The sequence below is a fragment of the Thunnus albacares genome, chromosome 22 (genome assembly GCF_914725855.1).
Source record: "Thunnus albacares chromosome 22, fThuAlb1.1, whole genome shotgun sequence".
Lineage (NCBI taxonomy): Eukaryota > Metazoa > Chordata > Actinopteri > Scombriformes > Scombridae > Thunnus > Thunnus albacares.
Window position 1 is genome coordinate 26,647,679 of NC_058127.1, and position 15,498 is coordinate 26,663,176.

Sequence of the window (15,498 nt, forward strand, 5' to 3'; positions counted from 1 at the left end):
CAGAAAAAGTGCATCAGTCAAATGTTATGAGTAAAGCCACTTTGTGTAGTATCTATTGAATTTACAACTCTGGCTCCCCCAGAGATCAAAAGATGCTATGGTAGACAGAAATCACAGCCACCACATTGTTTTACATTTCTTTGTGGACTGTAGTTGTCCCTGACTTAACTTGCAACATCTGCTTGGCATTATGAATAAATAAAGAAAGAACAGTTACCAGTCATCTCCGATGGGCACCCTGAAAGGGAAGGTACAGAGGCTGGCCACGGTAGGGTTGGCCACATCATCCACCATCCAGTCAATATCCTTCTTCAGTAGGATGGCCATGTTACTGGGCATAGGCTTGAATGGCTGCCAGTCTTGAATAATGGTGGCATTAGGAAGGACCCCCTGCATCAGGTCAGTGGTCAGATAAAGCCGATGGATAGCTGTATGGTCAAGGCGCACCGGAGGAGGATTAGAGGAGGAGATGGACAAAGACGATTGGATGTCTCCAGCCAGACCAAGTTCAGACAGACGGAGCTTGAGGTCTTCAGCTCTGAAGCGCACCAGCAGAATACCCTGTAGAGAGAAAATAAGTGGTGAACTGTGACTATTAGAGCTAGGCTTTTGCTCAGCCAAAATACACCCCCGTCCCCCAAAACACACACACAACAAAAAGAAGCAACAGGGCAAAAGATTTTGCGAGGGATAAGCAACTGTAACACTTTAACTAACCATGATGTAAGGTAAACAAAAACAGGCAAAATAATCATTTTATGACAGGCCATGCCAAACTCTAACAGCAAACTACGAGCGTAGCCATGTTGTCTTCAGTTGATCTTGCTCTACCCAGCAGAAGGCAATTACAGCACCTCTCTGGGTGGCATGGATCCTTGGCAAAAAGAAAAAGCCATTCACTGACACTGACAAAAGAATGCATGCTAGCAAGCGAGACACCAGGTAATGTCATGTATCAAGTCAATACCCATGTCAGATATAACAACTGCCAGAAGGGTAGATGTTTGAGCCTCAGACATTTTTGAAACTCTTTTGGCTCAGTGAGGAAAGCTGATGTTATGTTCCTGGCTGTGGATGAATTCACCAACAACTCTGACACAGCTCAATTTTTTTTATTTGTGCGTTTTTTTGATATTGACTGCTTCAGAGAGGACATCCTGGGCCTAATACCACTGGAAGGACATACAACTGGTGAAATCATTTTCCAGAAGATAGTTGCTTTTTTTTTAAAGACAATGGACTTAATTTGGAGTGTGTTAACATGCTAGTTACAGATGGTGCTCCATCTATGGCATGGAGAGTGAAAGGCCTGTCTGCACAACTGTCTGCTATTGCACCGAGGATGAAATCGCTCCAATGCCTCATCCACAAGAGCGTGCTGTGCACTCGACTTAGTGGTGAGTTGAAAAATACTATGGACTCAGTTATGTCTATTATTAACTTTCAAACAATATTCAATAACTTCACTCTTATACAGTGTAGTGTCCTCAAAATCACTTCACACATCGATGGGCTCCTGTTGGTTATACTACAATGCTTAGTTTGGGAAAAAAGGGTTAGGGGTTATTGAATATTGGCTGAAGTATGTCTTCTCGGTGCTGCATTTTGTAGACGGTCCCTGCGCACTCGCCTCACAGCCGGCTGTACATAGAGAACAATGTTATTTGTCCAGCTCAGTGGACAGCTTGTTTTGGTGAAATTAAGGTTGTAGCTCATTGTCTACCTTATTACGGTAGGAAAGAGGCCTCGTTTGTGTATTAACAACTTTTTGCTTATGAGTTATTCAAATGTTCATCACTCTTAAGTGTCCTCTGGAAACACTTCCGTTGTGTTGTGGTATTTGCAGAACATTTTCTAAATGCTATGCATGTGTTGTAAAATTGATGAAGATGTTTTCTTAATTTGCTTTTGTTTTGTCTATTTGCATGTGTTTTCTTAAGTTGGAGTGCATTTGCCCTTGTCGGCCACTGTATTTGAGGGATAACTTTGCAACGAGATTTGATGACTTTGACATGCCCAAAGAATTTTGTGAGGACCCTCACAGGATCATTGACATGCAAGCATCATCTGATCTAAAGCGTGCACTTGAGAAAGAGGGCTTCACAAAGTTTTGGACTATGTGTATTGATGTGGAGAAATTCCCAAACATGAAAAGGCCATTTTTGTGTTAACAATGCTCGGATCAAGATATACCTGTGAATCCAGCTTCTCTCACATGAATGACCTAAACACTAATGCTCGTGCCTCCTTCACAAACGAGCGTTTGTATTACTGTTTGTGGATTGCCCTCACTTCATATGAACCAGCCTTCTCTGCCATTGCCCAGTCAAAGAAGTGAAATCTTATCAGTAGCCTATAGGCATCTATGCTAGGCCTATCTGTGTTTTCTAATTTGTGAGAGTTAAAGACAATTGAAGAATACTGAAAGGATGTGGTGCACGTTAACTGATGTTTGTCGATTAAAATAAATGAAATAGTTAATTGAAGATGGAGAAGTACACAGACTAACAGCATTGTACATAAAGCACGTAGATCAATAACAACAGCCATTAACCACAAACACAAGCCCAAATGAAAAAAGGGGTTTTATCCTGCTTTTGTTGCTGGTACCTGCTTGGTTATGAGGCGATACTTCTGGAAGTCCTTGGGTCCAAGCTGATCATCACGGGTCAGACGGGTTACTTTGACCTCTGGGTATTTGGATTTGACAAGTTCGCAGCAAAAGCGCAGCAGAACACCCGCCACACCCTTGCCCCTTTCCTGAGGGGCAACACGGAGACCTTCTACCAGCATAGTCTCCCCATTGTCAATCACACACACCGACTCCAGAGCAATCTGTCAAGGATCACAGAGGAAGACAAAAAATGACATGATCACTAACAATCATATTGACAATGTCATTTTAAGAACTTTACACTATTTCTACAGCTGGAGCTGAGCAGCATGACTGAAAAAATCCTATTTCTCTGTTTTTTGGAAACAGTAATCGGAGAATGGAGCACAAGCCCTATATTCATCCATGCATTTTCTGCAGTTTATCTGGGTCCGTGTCATGGTGGCAGCAGACTAAGCAAGATGCCAGCAGAACCACATCATCTGCAAAAAGCAGACGATCATCTGCAAAAAGCAGATGATATAGGCAGTTGTCAGTCTAGAATGGAGCAGCGTGGATGAGAGACAGCACCTCCTTGTCTGAGGCTATCACTCTCCTCCGGAAAACAGTGGATTGCTCCCTTCAAGGTGTGAATCATCAGCCCAAGTGACTTAAAGTATCCTGGGGTCTTGTTCACAAATGAGGGTAAAATGGAACACAACATTGACAGACAGATTGGTGCCACATCACTGTACCAGACTGTCGTATTGAGGAGGGAGCAGCCTCAGGATTGGGTGCAGGATTAGGATGCTTCTTGGAGGTATTCTGGGCATGTCCAACTGGATGGGGGACCCAGGGCAGACCCACAAGCTGGAGAGATTACATATTCCATTTGCCAGGGAATACCTTGGGATACCCTCGGAGGAGCTGAAGGACATGGATGGCAAGAAGGATGTCTGGGTGTCTAATGTAGCCTGTTGCCACTGTAATCCTCCTACATCTTTCCAAAAAGCTTTAGCGTAACAAATTTAGTCTAAAACACTTATTACATCTGATCAAATGTAAACACAGAAAGTGAGTCTCCTTAAATCCTTGTAGCTGTTGTAGTGAACTTCCTGCGGAAATTCCATAAAGGCTCAGTGGACCTACATTCGGTTTTGTTTCAACAGGTTCACACAAACATGCCAAGTGGATATGGAAAGTATAATTTGAACTTTGTTAACATTAGTGTGTGGCTGTGGCTTACTTTCAGCCCATATACAATAAAGGGATTCTGCAATTATGGCTAATAAACTGCAGTTAATGACAACAGCTAAGGGGATTTTCAAGGAACTACTTTCTGTGTTTACTTTTGGCCAAACTCAAAGACATGTTTGACATGAGTCCTGTTTGATGGAAGTCAGTTGGAAAGCTGTAGAAGGCTTATGCCCTCTTATGTTGTTCTTGCTTGAGTCAATTTTTCTTAAATCTCTACAATGGAGGGTGTGAGTACAATGTTATTACAAATGGACACAATGGACCCAAATACGAGAAAAATTCCACATTGATTAGGTTTATTTACTTAGTGAATGTTCCTTTAACATAAACTGCACATGGACAGCCTAGTAAATTCACTTTCCTGAACACACTCTGAATCCCATTAACAAACTGGCAATAGCAAATGTTTGCTTTCGGCCAAAGGTCAAAGTTAGTGGGGACTGTTTTTCAGTTTGGAGGGGTAAGGCATGGAAAATAGAATGCTATCCTTTAATGTACAGTGATTTGCAACTTCTTTGAAATATCTAAAATATGTCCTTTACATCTTAGGTGGTTGTTTCTGGTTGGACTTTGCTCCTAATACTAGATGGCACTTTTAGGGTTGTTACCAATCACTCACCCTATGCATAGATTATCTGGAGGGGTCTTAAGGGGTCTGTTCACCATAGAAAGACGCATACCTTTTACAAACATGTCAGTCCATATTTTTATGTAAGACACTAAGGCACCTCTCCTTTTTTAAAACCAAATAAGAAGAAGCACTTGATACATGTCTACAACTTTGCATTTGGAAGAGTTCCTAAGAGAGCCTTTTCTTAACCACATACTTTTAAAACATTTTCATACTATTCATTGAACTTACCACTTTTCCCTGTTTGCGGGCCAATATAACTGTGCGGTTGGTTTCCTGCAGCCAGCTGGTGTATCTAGTGGGCAGGTAGTCAAGGCCGCCATAGATATCCTGGCTCATTGCCATGATTTCATCAAAGTCCTCCTCAGTGGCCACAGCAAACTGAAGGCCTGCCTGGGACAGGGTCTCTGGGAGCTGGGGCATAGTCAGGCTGGTATCAATCTTCATCTTGAAATAACTGATGGGATACAAAGTGGAGGAGAGATTGTTGTACATTGTATTTATCAAGTGTCCCAGAGTAGGATGACACCCAGGTGGTCCTACTTTAAGGAGTAAAAGCATTTTACCGTTTTCGTAAACCAGGATTTAAGAGAGCTCAAAGGCTGTCCTATCCTTGGAATTCCTGACAGGTGGCAAATTCTGGGTGGTGCAGAAATACAGAATGTACATCATTTAATTCAAAGCAACAACAAGCTTCTTCAAAAATGTGTGCTTGAATAACAGCTTGTTTGCAACTGCTTTTATTCTTGATGTAATAACTCCATCAACAGAAAATAACTGTGTCCACTCAACAAAAAACAAGCATTGGTGATCAAAAGTGATCAAACACATTCAATCAGTCGCTTAAAGTGATACAATGGAAATAATCAAATTAGTGGAATAAAGGAAAATACATTCCAAGTGCATCAATATCACAGTATCATACTTAGAGGCATGATCCTTGATGTGTTCACATGGCTCACACAGTGTGAATAAAATATGCTGTAGGCAGTCAGTGAAAGCAGAGCAATAGCAGTGGTAAAGCATTGCCAGAATTTTTATTGTAGGCAAGGCATGTCCCCATGTAAAATATGGGGACTTCTTTAAGAGTAACTTCACACAGGCAGATAATCCTGCTTGTGCTCCCATCAAGTAGTTGCTGCAGGCTCCGTCCATACCTTTTCAAAGTCAGCACTTCACAATGCAACACTAGGTGTGGTCACAAGTACAACACGCCACATCTGACCACACCCATCTGTGATGCCAGGAGGAGTGAGTGGCCACTTTATAACAGCCCTCACAACTCAGTTCTGCATCCATCAATCTTGAGTAACTATGGAGAAACATGGTGATGATGATGTTGGAGTGCTCAGCCTATGCTTCTAAAACTATGACATGCTATAATAAACTCTATAGGCTTAGGGGATGTTGCCAATCCATGCCATGCCAACACCACAACATCAGCAGTGCCAGCACAATCATCATGGTAGCCTACACTACTAACTCTGTGTTGGAGGCTGAATCCTGTAGGAGTCCAGTGAGATGGAAGGAGAAGAAGGACCGAGCCTTGGGTGCAGATGAGAGTTGGGATGAATCTGTATCAGGCATCCGTTTAAGCTTGGGGTTATACGGTGTGACAACATAAATTTGAAAAATAGGCCTTATTTCACATATAACAAAATACAGGTTAGGGACATTGAACAAATATAGAAGCCTAGGCAATAACTCATCAGTTTATTCAAGTCATAAAGCATTGCCAATTGTAATTAGACCTATCCAGGTTTTGGGTGAAAGCTCTGTAATGGTCAATATATACTGGGAACTCAAAAAGAAATGGGAGTGACAGGGACAAGTGGTACAAGAATGACTTACAGGCAGGACACATTTAGAGCAATGCTGCCATGTCAGTCAACCCAGAAAGGCCAAAAACAGGGAATCAAGCCTGTAGCATGCATTGTGTGACAAAACATCACCACCCACTCAACTACTACAATTACTGACTACTACAATCACTCTGAATCAACAGAAACACAATCATAGTGCCAAAGCACTGATCAACAGGGAACCAAACACACGACCGCCAGGAGAGATAAGTGCCAGGTAGCTGAATTAGATTAAGGAATAGGTAAAAGGTAAAGCAGGGGGAGGTGGATAAATGGACCAGGGGGACAAAAAAAGCAAGATATAAGGAAACTAACAAAGAAAACATACCACAGATTAGACAGGCTAAAAGTGATGAAGGGCGCAAACAGACAGAAAGATGCAACAAAACAGATAAATGACAACAGACAAAGGAAGTGGAAGACTGGCACCTATCTTGATCCCTATGTCGTTTCCCATAAATCCTGTAAATCCATACCCTCACCCTCCTAATCCTGCACTAATACTCTCTGATACCCACTCCACATTACAAACACTGGTATTTGTCCATAGCTTGGCTAAAGAATTCACAGAATACAATACAGCACACACGATGTAGTGTGACAAAGCAATGAACCTAATTGTTTCTCACAGTTATGCCTTAAAAGCCTGCCATGTGGCCCACAGTATTTTTACTTCATCCAGGATACATATATTGCTACTTTGGAATTTTGTGTACCCACTCCAATGACCTTCAACCCATCTGACTACCCAACACAAAACTAACACTGAATACTGACTAATATCAAACAAAATCACCAACGTTTACCCTCCGTGCATACAGGTGCCACATGTGGCCTCTGCGCTGAGAAAAACAAAAACAAGATGCTTGCTCATAAAGATTTTAGCATTTAATTAGGTTAGGATACAATGCATAAACACATGATGCAATACAGTGTGATCAAATAAAAACAAGCTTTTGCAAAAATAAAACATGCAACATAACATGAGAGGCTATACAAAAGAGGTGTGATACAATATGATAAGATACAACAACATATGATAAGGATATGATAACATACAATAACAAATAGGTAGGGCTGGGTATGAAATCTCAGTAGCATTTGAACACTGACCAAATTGTGTTGATAGTTTTGCTGTCAAGTACTAAAGTTGCCTTTGCAGACCAAAAAAACATCAGATAAACATTTTGTTAATGTGATTCTGTATTTTAAGTAGGCAAGGTTTTTAATCTGTTTGTATTAAGATAACGTAACACATATTTAAAAACTTAAAAAAAAAAAAATTTAAAAAAAAACATATTTTAGAAAATATGTCATTAAAAAAAAGACACACAAAAAATGTTGTTTTTGTTTTTCTGTTTTCACCCAGTTTGGAATGCCGGATTGCATGTGCACTGCAGTCCTTGTCATAGATGGTGTCTCAAGCCTCTTCCTTTCACCCGAAAATTATTAATTTCATTTTGAGGGAAAATGTGCAGGGGATTCATGTGTCACCCACCCCCATTTCTGACTCCCAGTATGCAGGTGCCCCAACCAACCAGTGGGAGTGCAGTGCTATTGCAGCAACATCTACACCTGTAAACATGGGCAGTTGTGTTCATCAGAGGAAAAATAAGTTTAAAAAAGTATACAGTGCGTTCAGAAAGTATTCAAACCCCTTCACTTTTTTCACATTTTGTTATGTTGCAGCCTTCTGCCAAAATCATTTAAATTCATTTTTCCATTATTGATCTACAGTCAATACCCTTGAAGGACAAAGTGAAAACAGGATTTTAGAAATTTTTGCAAAGGAAAAACTGAACACATGAAATTTAGCTCAGGTGACTTCCATTTCTCTTGATCATCACTGAGATGTTGCAGAGCGCTCAGGACATCAGACTGGGCCGAAGGTTCACCTTCCAATAGGACAATGACCCTAAGCGCACAGCCAAGACAACACAGGAGTGGCTTAGGGACAATTCTGTGAATGTCCTTGAGTGGCCCAGCCAGAGCCCTGACTTGAACCCAATCAAAGATCTCAGGAGAGACCTGAAAATTGCCGTCCACCGACAGCCCCCATTAAACCTGACAGAGCTTGAGAAGATCTGCAGAGAGGAATGGCAGAAAATCCCCAAATCCAGGTGTGCAAAGCTTGTCACATCATACCAAAGAAGACTCAAGGCTGTAATTGCTGCCAAATTTTCAAAAATTTCTAAAATCTTGTTTCCGCTTTGTCATTATGGGGTATTGACTGTAGACTGATGAGGGAAAAAATAAATTTAAGCAATTTTAGCATAAGGCTGCAACATAATGTGAAAAAAGTCAAGGAGTCTGAATACTTTCTGAATGCACTGTATAACAAAATCATGTTATGATATTGGTTGCTAAACTTAGGTTTTGTATTGGCACTGATGACAAACTTTTAAACTATACCCAGCCCTAGCTATAAGTGGCACTGAGGAGATGTCAATGCAAATATAATGACTGCACATTGTACTGGAAGTCCAACAACTAATTGCAGAGGGGTGTAATCATCAAAGACAGATCCTGGGTACTGAAGTGAATATCCATAACTGACACTTCTGAGACCACTAAGCAGAGTCTTCAAGTGCCATTAGCCAGACTAAAAAATATATACCGGAGCAGCAGAAGCCAAAACAGTCACAATAGACGATAGCAAAGAAAGACCATCATGTAACTACAGACCAATAACTTGTCTCTTAACTGCATGGAAATGTTTGGCCTCACAGTAACCAAGCTGAATGTGTAAACACATTACAGAACTCAGAGGGGGGCTTGAAAAAATAACCGAATCAAAGTAGCAGGTAACAACAGACACAGCAGTCACTTAAGACTGTTAGTGCAGGGCAGATAAATGTGAGTACTGCCTGGATTGAGATCAAGAAAGCTTTCAGTTCAATGCAACACATATCCATCCTTGAATGCTTGGCCCTATAGAAGGTCAGCAAGACATGATACTGTCTGAATCTTAATACCAGAGCCATCACACTCATAGAACATGACCCTCGTCATCGTCTTCACCCATATTTCACACTACTCCCATCTGGACACAGATACAGGACACTAAAATGTAAAAGGGCACATTTTAGTCTTGTCCTTTCAATAACGCACTGATTACAAGCACATACTATGAAAATAAATTCACCCCTTGTAGATTATGGGCCCTATTTTAACAAACTAAGTGCATGGTCTGAAGCACATGGTGCAAGTGCATTTAGGTCGTGTCCAAATCCACTTTCACTAATTTAATGGCGAAAAAGTGGTCGCAGCGCCAGGCATATGGTTCAAAAGGTTTGTCCTTAGTCTTTTAATTAATCATGGGTGTGTTTTGGGCGCAACATGCAATAAACTAATCAGAGTGTCATCTCCCATTCCCTTTAAAAACCAGGTGCACTTGCACCTTGGTGGATTGCTGTTATAATGGTGCATTTGACAAGTAGTAAGAAGGTGCTCTTCTCTGCAGAGGAAACGGATCTGCTCGTGCACAAAGTGGTAGTGCACGATCCATTACGAGCACACTAGCCCATGCTGCTCCTGGACCCTACTGTGGTGCCCCATCGTGGTGGAACCCGAGAAAGAAGACCGTCAGTTTAAGATCTTGTTCATTAATTTGTTGCAAATTTCTTTTTGTTTGTTTTTTGAAAAGGTTTATTTTTTTAATTACAACTTTGGTTCTTTTTTAAAAAAAAAATTTTACTTGCTTGAAATATGGAAACCTGATCACTGTAATCTCAAAAATGTTAAAGAATGTTTGTTAAATATTGTTCAGAAATGTAATTATTCATTTTAAATCATGTAAAAATTCATCATACACAGTTGTCAGGACTTGATCAGCTCTCCAAGGCGCTGATCCTGCTGCTGGCAGCAGCCAAGAGCTGTCCAGAGTTCTGTTGTTTTGACCTCATTTATTTCCCCATGTGTTCCTCATGTCCTCATGTATTGACCTGGCAGGAAAGTTGATCTGTGTCTGATCTGTTGTTCATATCCATTCTTGACCAAGCGGCAACCTCTGGGACTGACAAATGAAGCCAATGCGGAAGTGCCAAAAACCTGCATTCTATTTAATGGCCATCAGGGGGCAACTCCACTGGCTGCAAAAAGAAGTCCGATTTTAGGGAAGTCTATGAGAAAATGACCCTACTTCTCCCATGATTTGTTACCTCAGTAAACTGTTTCTTGATGAGCTTAGGGTCTCAATCACTAGTTTCAAATCTTCTTCAATACAGCATGATGTTCATTTTGTAAATAATGGCCCCATTTAGAGTAAAATAGACAATAAAGCAGCGTATGCTTTAAGGCATGGCTACGTTGCGATTGACAAGTCGCTACCATGGCAAGCGTTGCTAACGTAACCATGGCATATAGCCATGGTTACAATGAGTCGGATGATCAGTTTTTCTGGTGAGTACATTTTGTTTTAACAGTTTTAGGCCTGTTTTTTGCTAGCGAAAATTAGCATTAGCATTATCACCGTTAACCATAGATTGTAAATACACCGTACTAACCAAGCTAGCAGCTAGCACTATGGTCAGCTCCACCCTCTTGTCCAAATATGGTCACTTCTGGCTCCAAAAATCAAACACGGCGATGGCCAAATCCAAGATGGCGACAGTCAAATCGCTACACTCGAGGCTTCAAAATGGCAGTTCGCAAATCAATAGGTGATGTCACAGCGACTACGTCCATATTTTATACAGTCTATGGTCTTGACAGACACCCTCAACCTGATGGGTCTGTTTAAATACCTACATGTATTGCCAAGATTTGGTCCAATAATTAGACAATTTTATCTGTCATTACTGTGATTGGTTCATGCTGATAAATATTATGACTAACCATTATGACATATTTTCTAAAATATGTTAATGTACACAATAATAATCTTTCACATTATAATCCTTTTACTTGTAATCTTTTGCATGTTTGTGGGCTGCTGCGCACGTCTGTGTGTGTATAACAAGCGGAGTTGTGCACCCGCCTATATGTAGGCATATATTACTATCTTGATAATGTGCCCTTAAAATAACAGTGAAACACTGCACCTTGACTTCAGACCAGGTTTTTGTTGGTCCATTGCGTGATCACTTTCCGCTGCCTCAAGATAGCAATGCACCAACAATGCACCTGACCACACCTCATTTTAAGACCAACACACCCATGGGCGCTAAGATGGGTGCAAGTGCATTTGCTATTTAAACAACGTGGGCGCCGGATGGGAAAATGACAACTGCGCCGGTCTTAAACTAGCAAAGACACTTGCGTTGCGCTTGGCGCTGCTTTGTGCAGGGTGTAAGATAGGGCCCAAAGTCTATCAAGCATCATGGTAAGTAAAGATCAACACTTAGTCTCCCAAGTGACCATCAAGTGTGACATATACCAAGGCTGTACACTGTTTCTGCCTCTGTTCTGTACCTTGCCAGTTGGTTTTCATGAGTAGTGGTTAAGAATGCAAGTTTAAGAGTGGGGCTACTATTAGCCTCCTCCTCTGCCTGGACAACATCTGCCCAATTCTGGACAGATGGTTGCAAAGAGAGAGAGGATTACTAGGACGGAAGGGGTTGATCAAACAGATGGCCACACAGACACACAGTGCAGCTTCCCAAATCACATGGGAGCCACAAAGCAAGATAGCCATAGAAAAATAGCAGGACAGTACTAGAGTGCCATATCAACAACAGCAAAAAATAGATCCAAGCCACCAATACATAAGGCATACCAGTCGTCACATATCCATTTGTATAGTAAGATAGTAAGGTGGCCAAAGTGGGACATGGCTACTGCAAACATCAAGACCTGCAAACTCCTAACAAAGAAAAAAGGCAAGATTCCATCTGAAGTCAATCACCCAGAGACTGTGCACCCCCTGGAAAGAGGAGGGCCAGGGCTAGGTGACTATCAAGGCCAGTATTCTGGGTCAGATACAGACCACCTATGAGTACATCGATATGGTGCCTTCCAAAGATGAATGGTTATCTTAGAGTGCAACAGGTAGGGTCTATGGAAGAGCAAGCTGGTGATGGGTTGGAGTGTTCCATTGGCAGGCAGAGGAAGATTGCTGGACTCAAGGACCCAAATTACTGAAAATTAAAGTACAAGAGCAGGCACCTTACACCAGTTTACCAGAAAGGTCCAACAGCATGGTAGGACCTAAGATGAAGAGTGCACAGATGTCTTCACATACAGTGGAGGAGTATAAGATGCAAGAGGACAACCAAGTTTAAGGAAGGAAGAACAAGAGAAGTTTGAAAAATACCAGGAGCTTAGAATAAACTACAGAAAATATGTAGAAAGTGAAGAAAAAAGTGGTCTCTGTGGTTGAATGCCCAATTAAGTACAGTGCCTCCAACAGATTCCAGGAACCATGTGCAGAATCTCTGACCAAAAAACTTTCAAGAACTACAAAGATACTGCACAGAATCTTCAAATGGGAGCTTTAGGAGGACATACACCAGCCACAAGTGCAATGCAGTGGTTTCATTGAAATGAACAAGGAGCCTGCATTTTTTGACATTTCTAATGTCAGTCTGAATACAAGCTGTCATTTCTGCTTCCTTTCTCTCTCGCTCATTCAATATGCACACAGTACTGAACTCGGAGAAGGGTTGTGTCACTCAACTAGTCCTCTCAGTCCCCTAAACCCTGCAGTATCAATGACACAGAACCAAAAGAGCAACCTCACTTTGTGGAAAATACCACAAAATATAAAAGGGAGTCTTGGCACATCCTGGCCCTGGTCCTAATACTTAATTGGAGAACTTGTTCACAAAACTCATGAGAGACAAGCTCAAGCTCATGCTGTATGTAATCCCTTTTACACAGCAAGGATAAATAGTTTCTCCTGTGCAGCAAACTAGGTTTCAGGCATTTAAGAAAAAGCATAATGATATCAATTGGTCAGGTTTTATGACATGCCTTCCACATAAAAGGAATATGGCTTAAATATGCCAACCCCTAAAAAAGTGACAAAATGATGAAAGGTTTTGAAAAAAGTGGAGTGAGGCCTAAGAGCAGTGCATGTCATTATTCGGCCAGTGTGGACATCAACATTGATTAAAATGGAAGCTTGTCTGCTCCATCAGACATGATGTCTGTAGTAGACATTGTGTTACAATCAGGCCTACAGCTTGTACTACTTGTAATGCTCAGTGCTTCACCTACACTTGGTTTTTCGGAAATAAACTATGAGACTCATCTACAAGAATCAAGTCCATTCTTCCTTTTCTCAATAGTACTTAAATTGACAAAGCAAACACAAACTTTGCTTTGTCTTTCAATGCCATTAAGAGAGGGAACTCGAGGGGGGTTGGCCAGTCGGCCCCTTAGGAGAGTTTTTGGATTGTAGAGACTAACACAGAAATGCTAGACATGTTCCAATAATCTATCAATGGGCCATGTGAGCTGTAAGGGCATTTGTAGTGAAAACACTGTCTGGTCAAAGCAGACACACACACGTACACACTGTGGACACTGGTATTTTTCCATCATGCTTTGATGCTTTGAGATGAGCTGTCAGGCTTGGCCGGGTAGTCTGGTCCTGCCAATGAGAGCGATGCTATTTTGTTTTTGTGTTTCTGTCTCCCGCTCTCTCTCTCTCTCTCTCTCCCTCTCTCTCTCTCTCTCTCTCTCTCTCACACACACACACACACACACACACACACACACACACACACACTCATTGATTCATTCTTCCCCTATTCACTCTCATGGTCTTGCTTCCTTCCTCTCTTCGGCTGACAGTGTACTCCAAACAAAATGGAATTTGGCACGTTTGCAAAGACTGGTGATCTGCCATCAAATACGCCACTGCGAGCAAATGCCAGTATGCTCACTGCAGCTCGGGGGTCTGTTAATTTAATGATGCCCATGTCAGATGGAGGAGCTTTGGAATTGTGGTGGGATCAAAACTCGTACCCCAAAGGACACAAACAAAAAGAAACACACTCCATCACATGGCTTTCATGGTGAAGTCATGGGGAACAAGGTTAGTCAACAAAGTAATGCAAATATTTTTGCACTAAGAAAAGGCAAGCACTCTGCTTTTTGCTCACATGGCAGCACTCAAGATTATCATCGGTTGGAGCCTGTGGATACAATTTATTACACACACTGTCTTTTGACAGAGGTAAGAATAAGGTTTGCTGCATACCCATATTTGCCACTAGGGGGCTGTATTAGATTACTGCAATGACCCCTTAACGCTTTTGGCTAACATACAACTACAGGGTTGGCAAAAAATGAAAACCAAAAATGAACCTAATGGCTATGAATCCATTTCCATACACAACTGGTCCTTGATTGGTGAATAAGTTGGAGTAATAATTGTGATGTCACTGGTCATTTTACTATATATTTGCCTCATTTCTTTCTTGTGGGTATTTGCCTGAGGAGGACCTGCAATTGGATGAAATGTCACAGATAAGGTAAAGGGAGCTCTGAAGTAGCATTACAGGAAATTGATACTGGATTTCCAAAAGGATTACTCATCTGATGATTTGACAAATAGAGCAAGCCTCAGCATGCAAAGAGATGGGTATTATAGCCACTGCATACTGGCAATGAAAGCCAAATGAACATGCCATTTTGCCTCTGTTAACACACCAAATTTGATTTATTTGGAGTATGCTGTCAGCTGTCCTCTTTGTCCTCTCCCACCTCCACACATAATAGATAGGAGCATCATACTGAAAAGAATATGTCTCTTGAACACCCCAATAATACAAAACTCAAAGGAACACACCATGTCTTCAGAAGATTATCCTGTTGGTCAAGTGACGAGAACATGGACACCAAAATCATTCATGTCTCCTGGGCAGATCCTTGGCTCCAGTGCTTCATGCCAGAAGGCTCCACGCTGACGCAAACACATAAGCATAGCACTCTGTTGCGCGATAGCAGGCTCCATGTCATTTTCCCCACGCAGTCCTATACATGAAACAAACCATTGACACACAGGCACCACAAAATGATTAGTTGGTAAATCTGTCAGTCATCGCTTGTTGCCATGAAAATGAGACAACACTGCGAGATATCCCGACATTGTCAGCTATTCTTGTTAGTTCAAGTAATATATTCTGCAGTGACTGTACTGTAAGTCAATCTTTGACTTTCGTACATTTCAGTTTGGTGTATTTGCTTTAATTACATAAAATCACAAC

The 15,498-nt window shown here is 41.4% G+C and overlaps 1 protein-coding gene across 5 annotated transcripts in view; it reads right to left on the reverse strand.

Moving 5' to 3' along the window:
- nat16 (N-acetyltransferase 16) overlaps positions 1–15,498 on the reverse strand; it is a 47,051-nt gene that overhangs the window by 12,610 nt on the left and 18,943 nt on the right. For 3 of the 5 annotated variants that reach the window (XR_006400133.1, XM_044341534.1, XM_044341535.1), the window contains exons 2-5: positions 15,081–15,265; positions 4,713–4,938; positions 2,611–2,835; positions 218–561 (exon numbers count right to left, since the gene is read on the reverse strand). Coding sequence is in view for 4 of the 5 variants with exons in the window: in XM_044341534.1 (XP_044197469.1) it covers positions 218–561; positions 2,611–2,835; positions 4,713–4,938; positions 15,081–15,139 (854 nt within the window). In the remaining variant the exon portion in view is untranslated. Of the gene's footprint in view, positions 1–217; positions 562–2,610; positions 2,836–3,348; positions 3,568–4,712; positions 4,939–15,080; positions 15,266–15,498 lie in introns of those variants that run through there. The other 2 variants (XM_044341536.1, XM_044341537.1) reach the window with 2 other exon arrangements.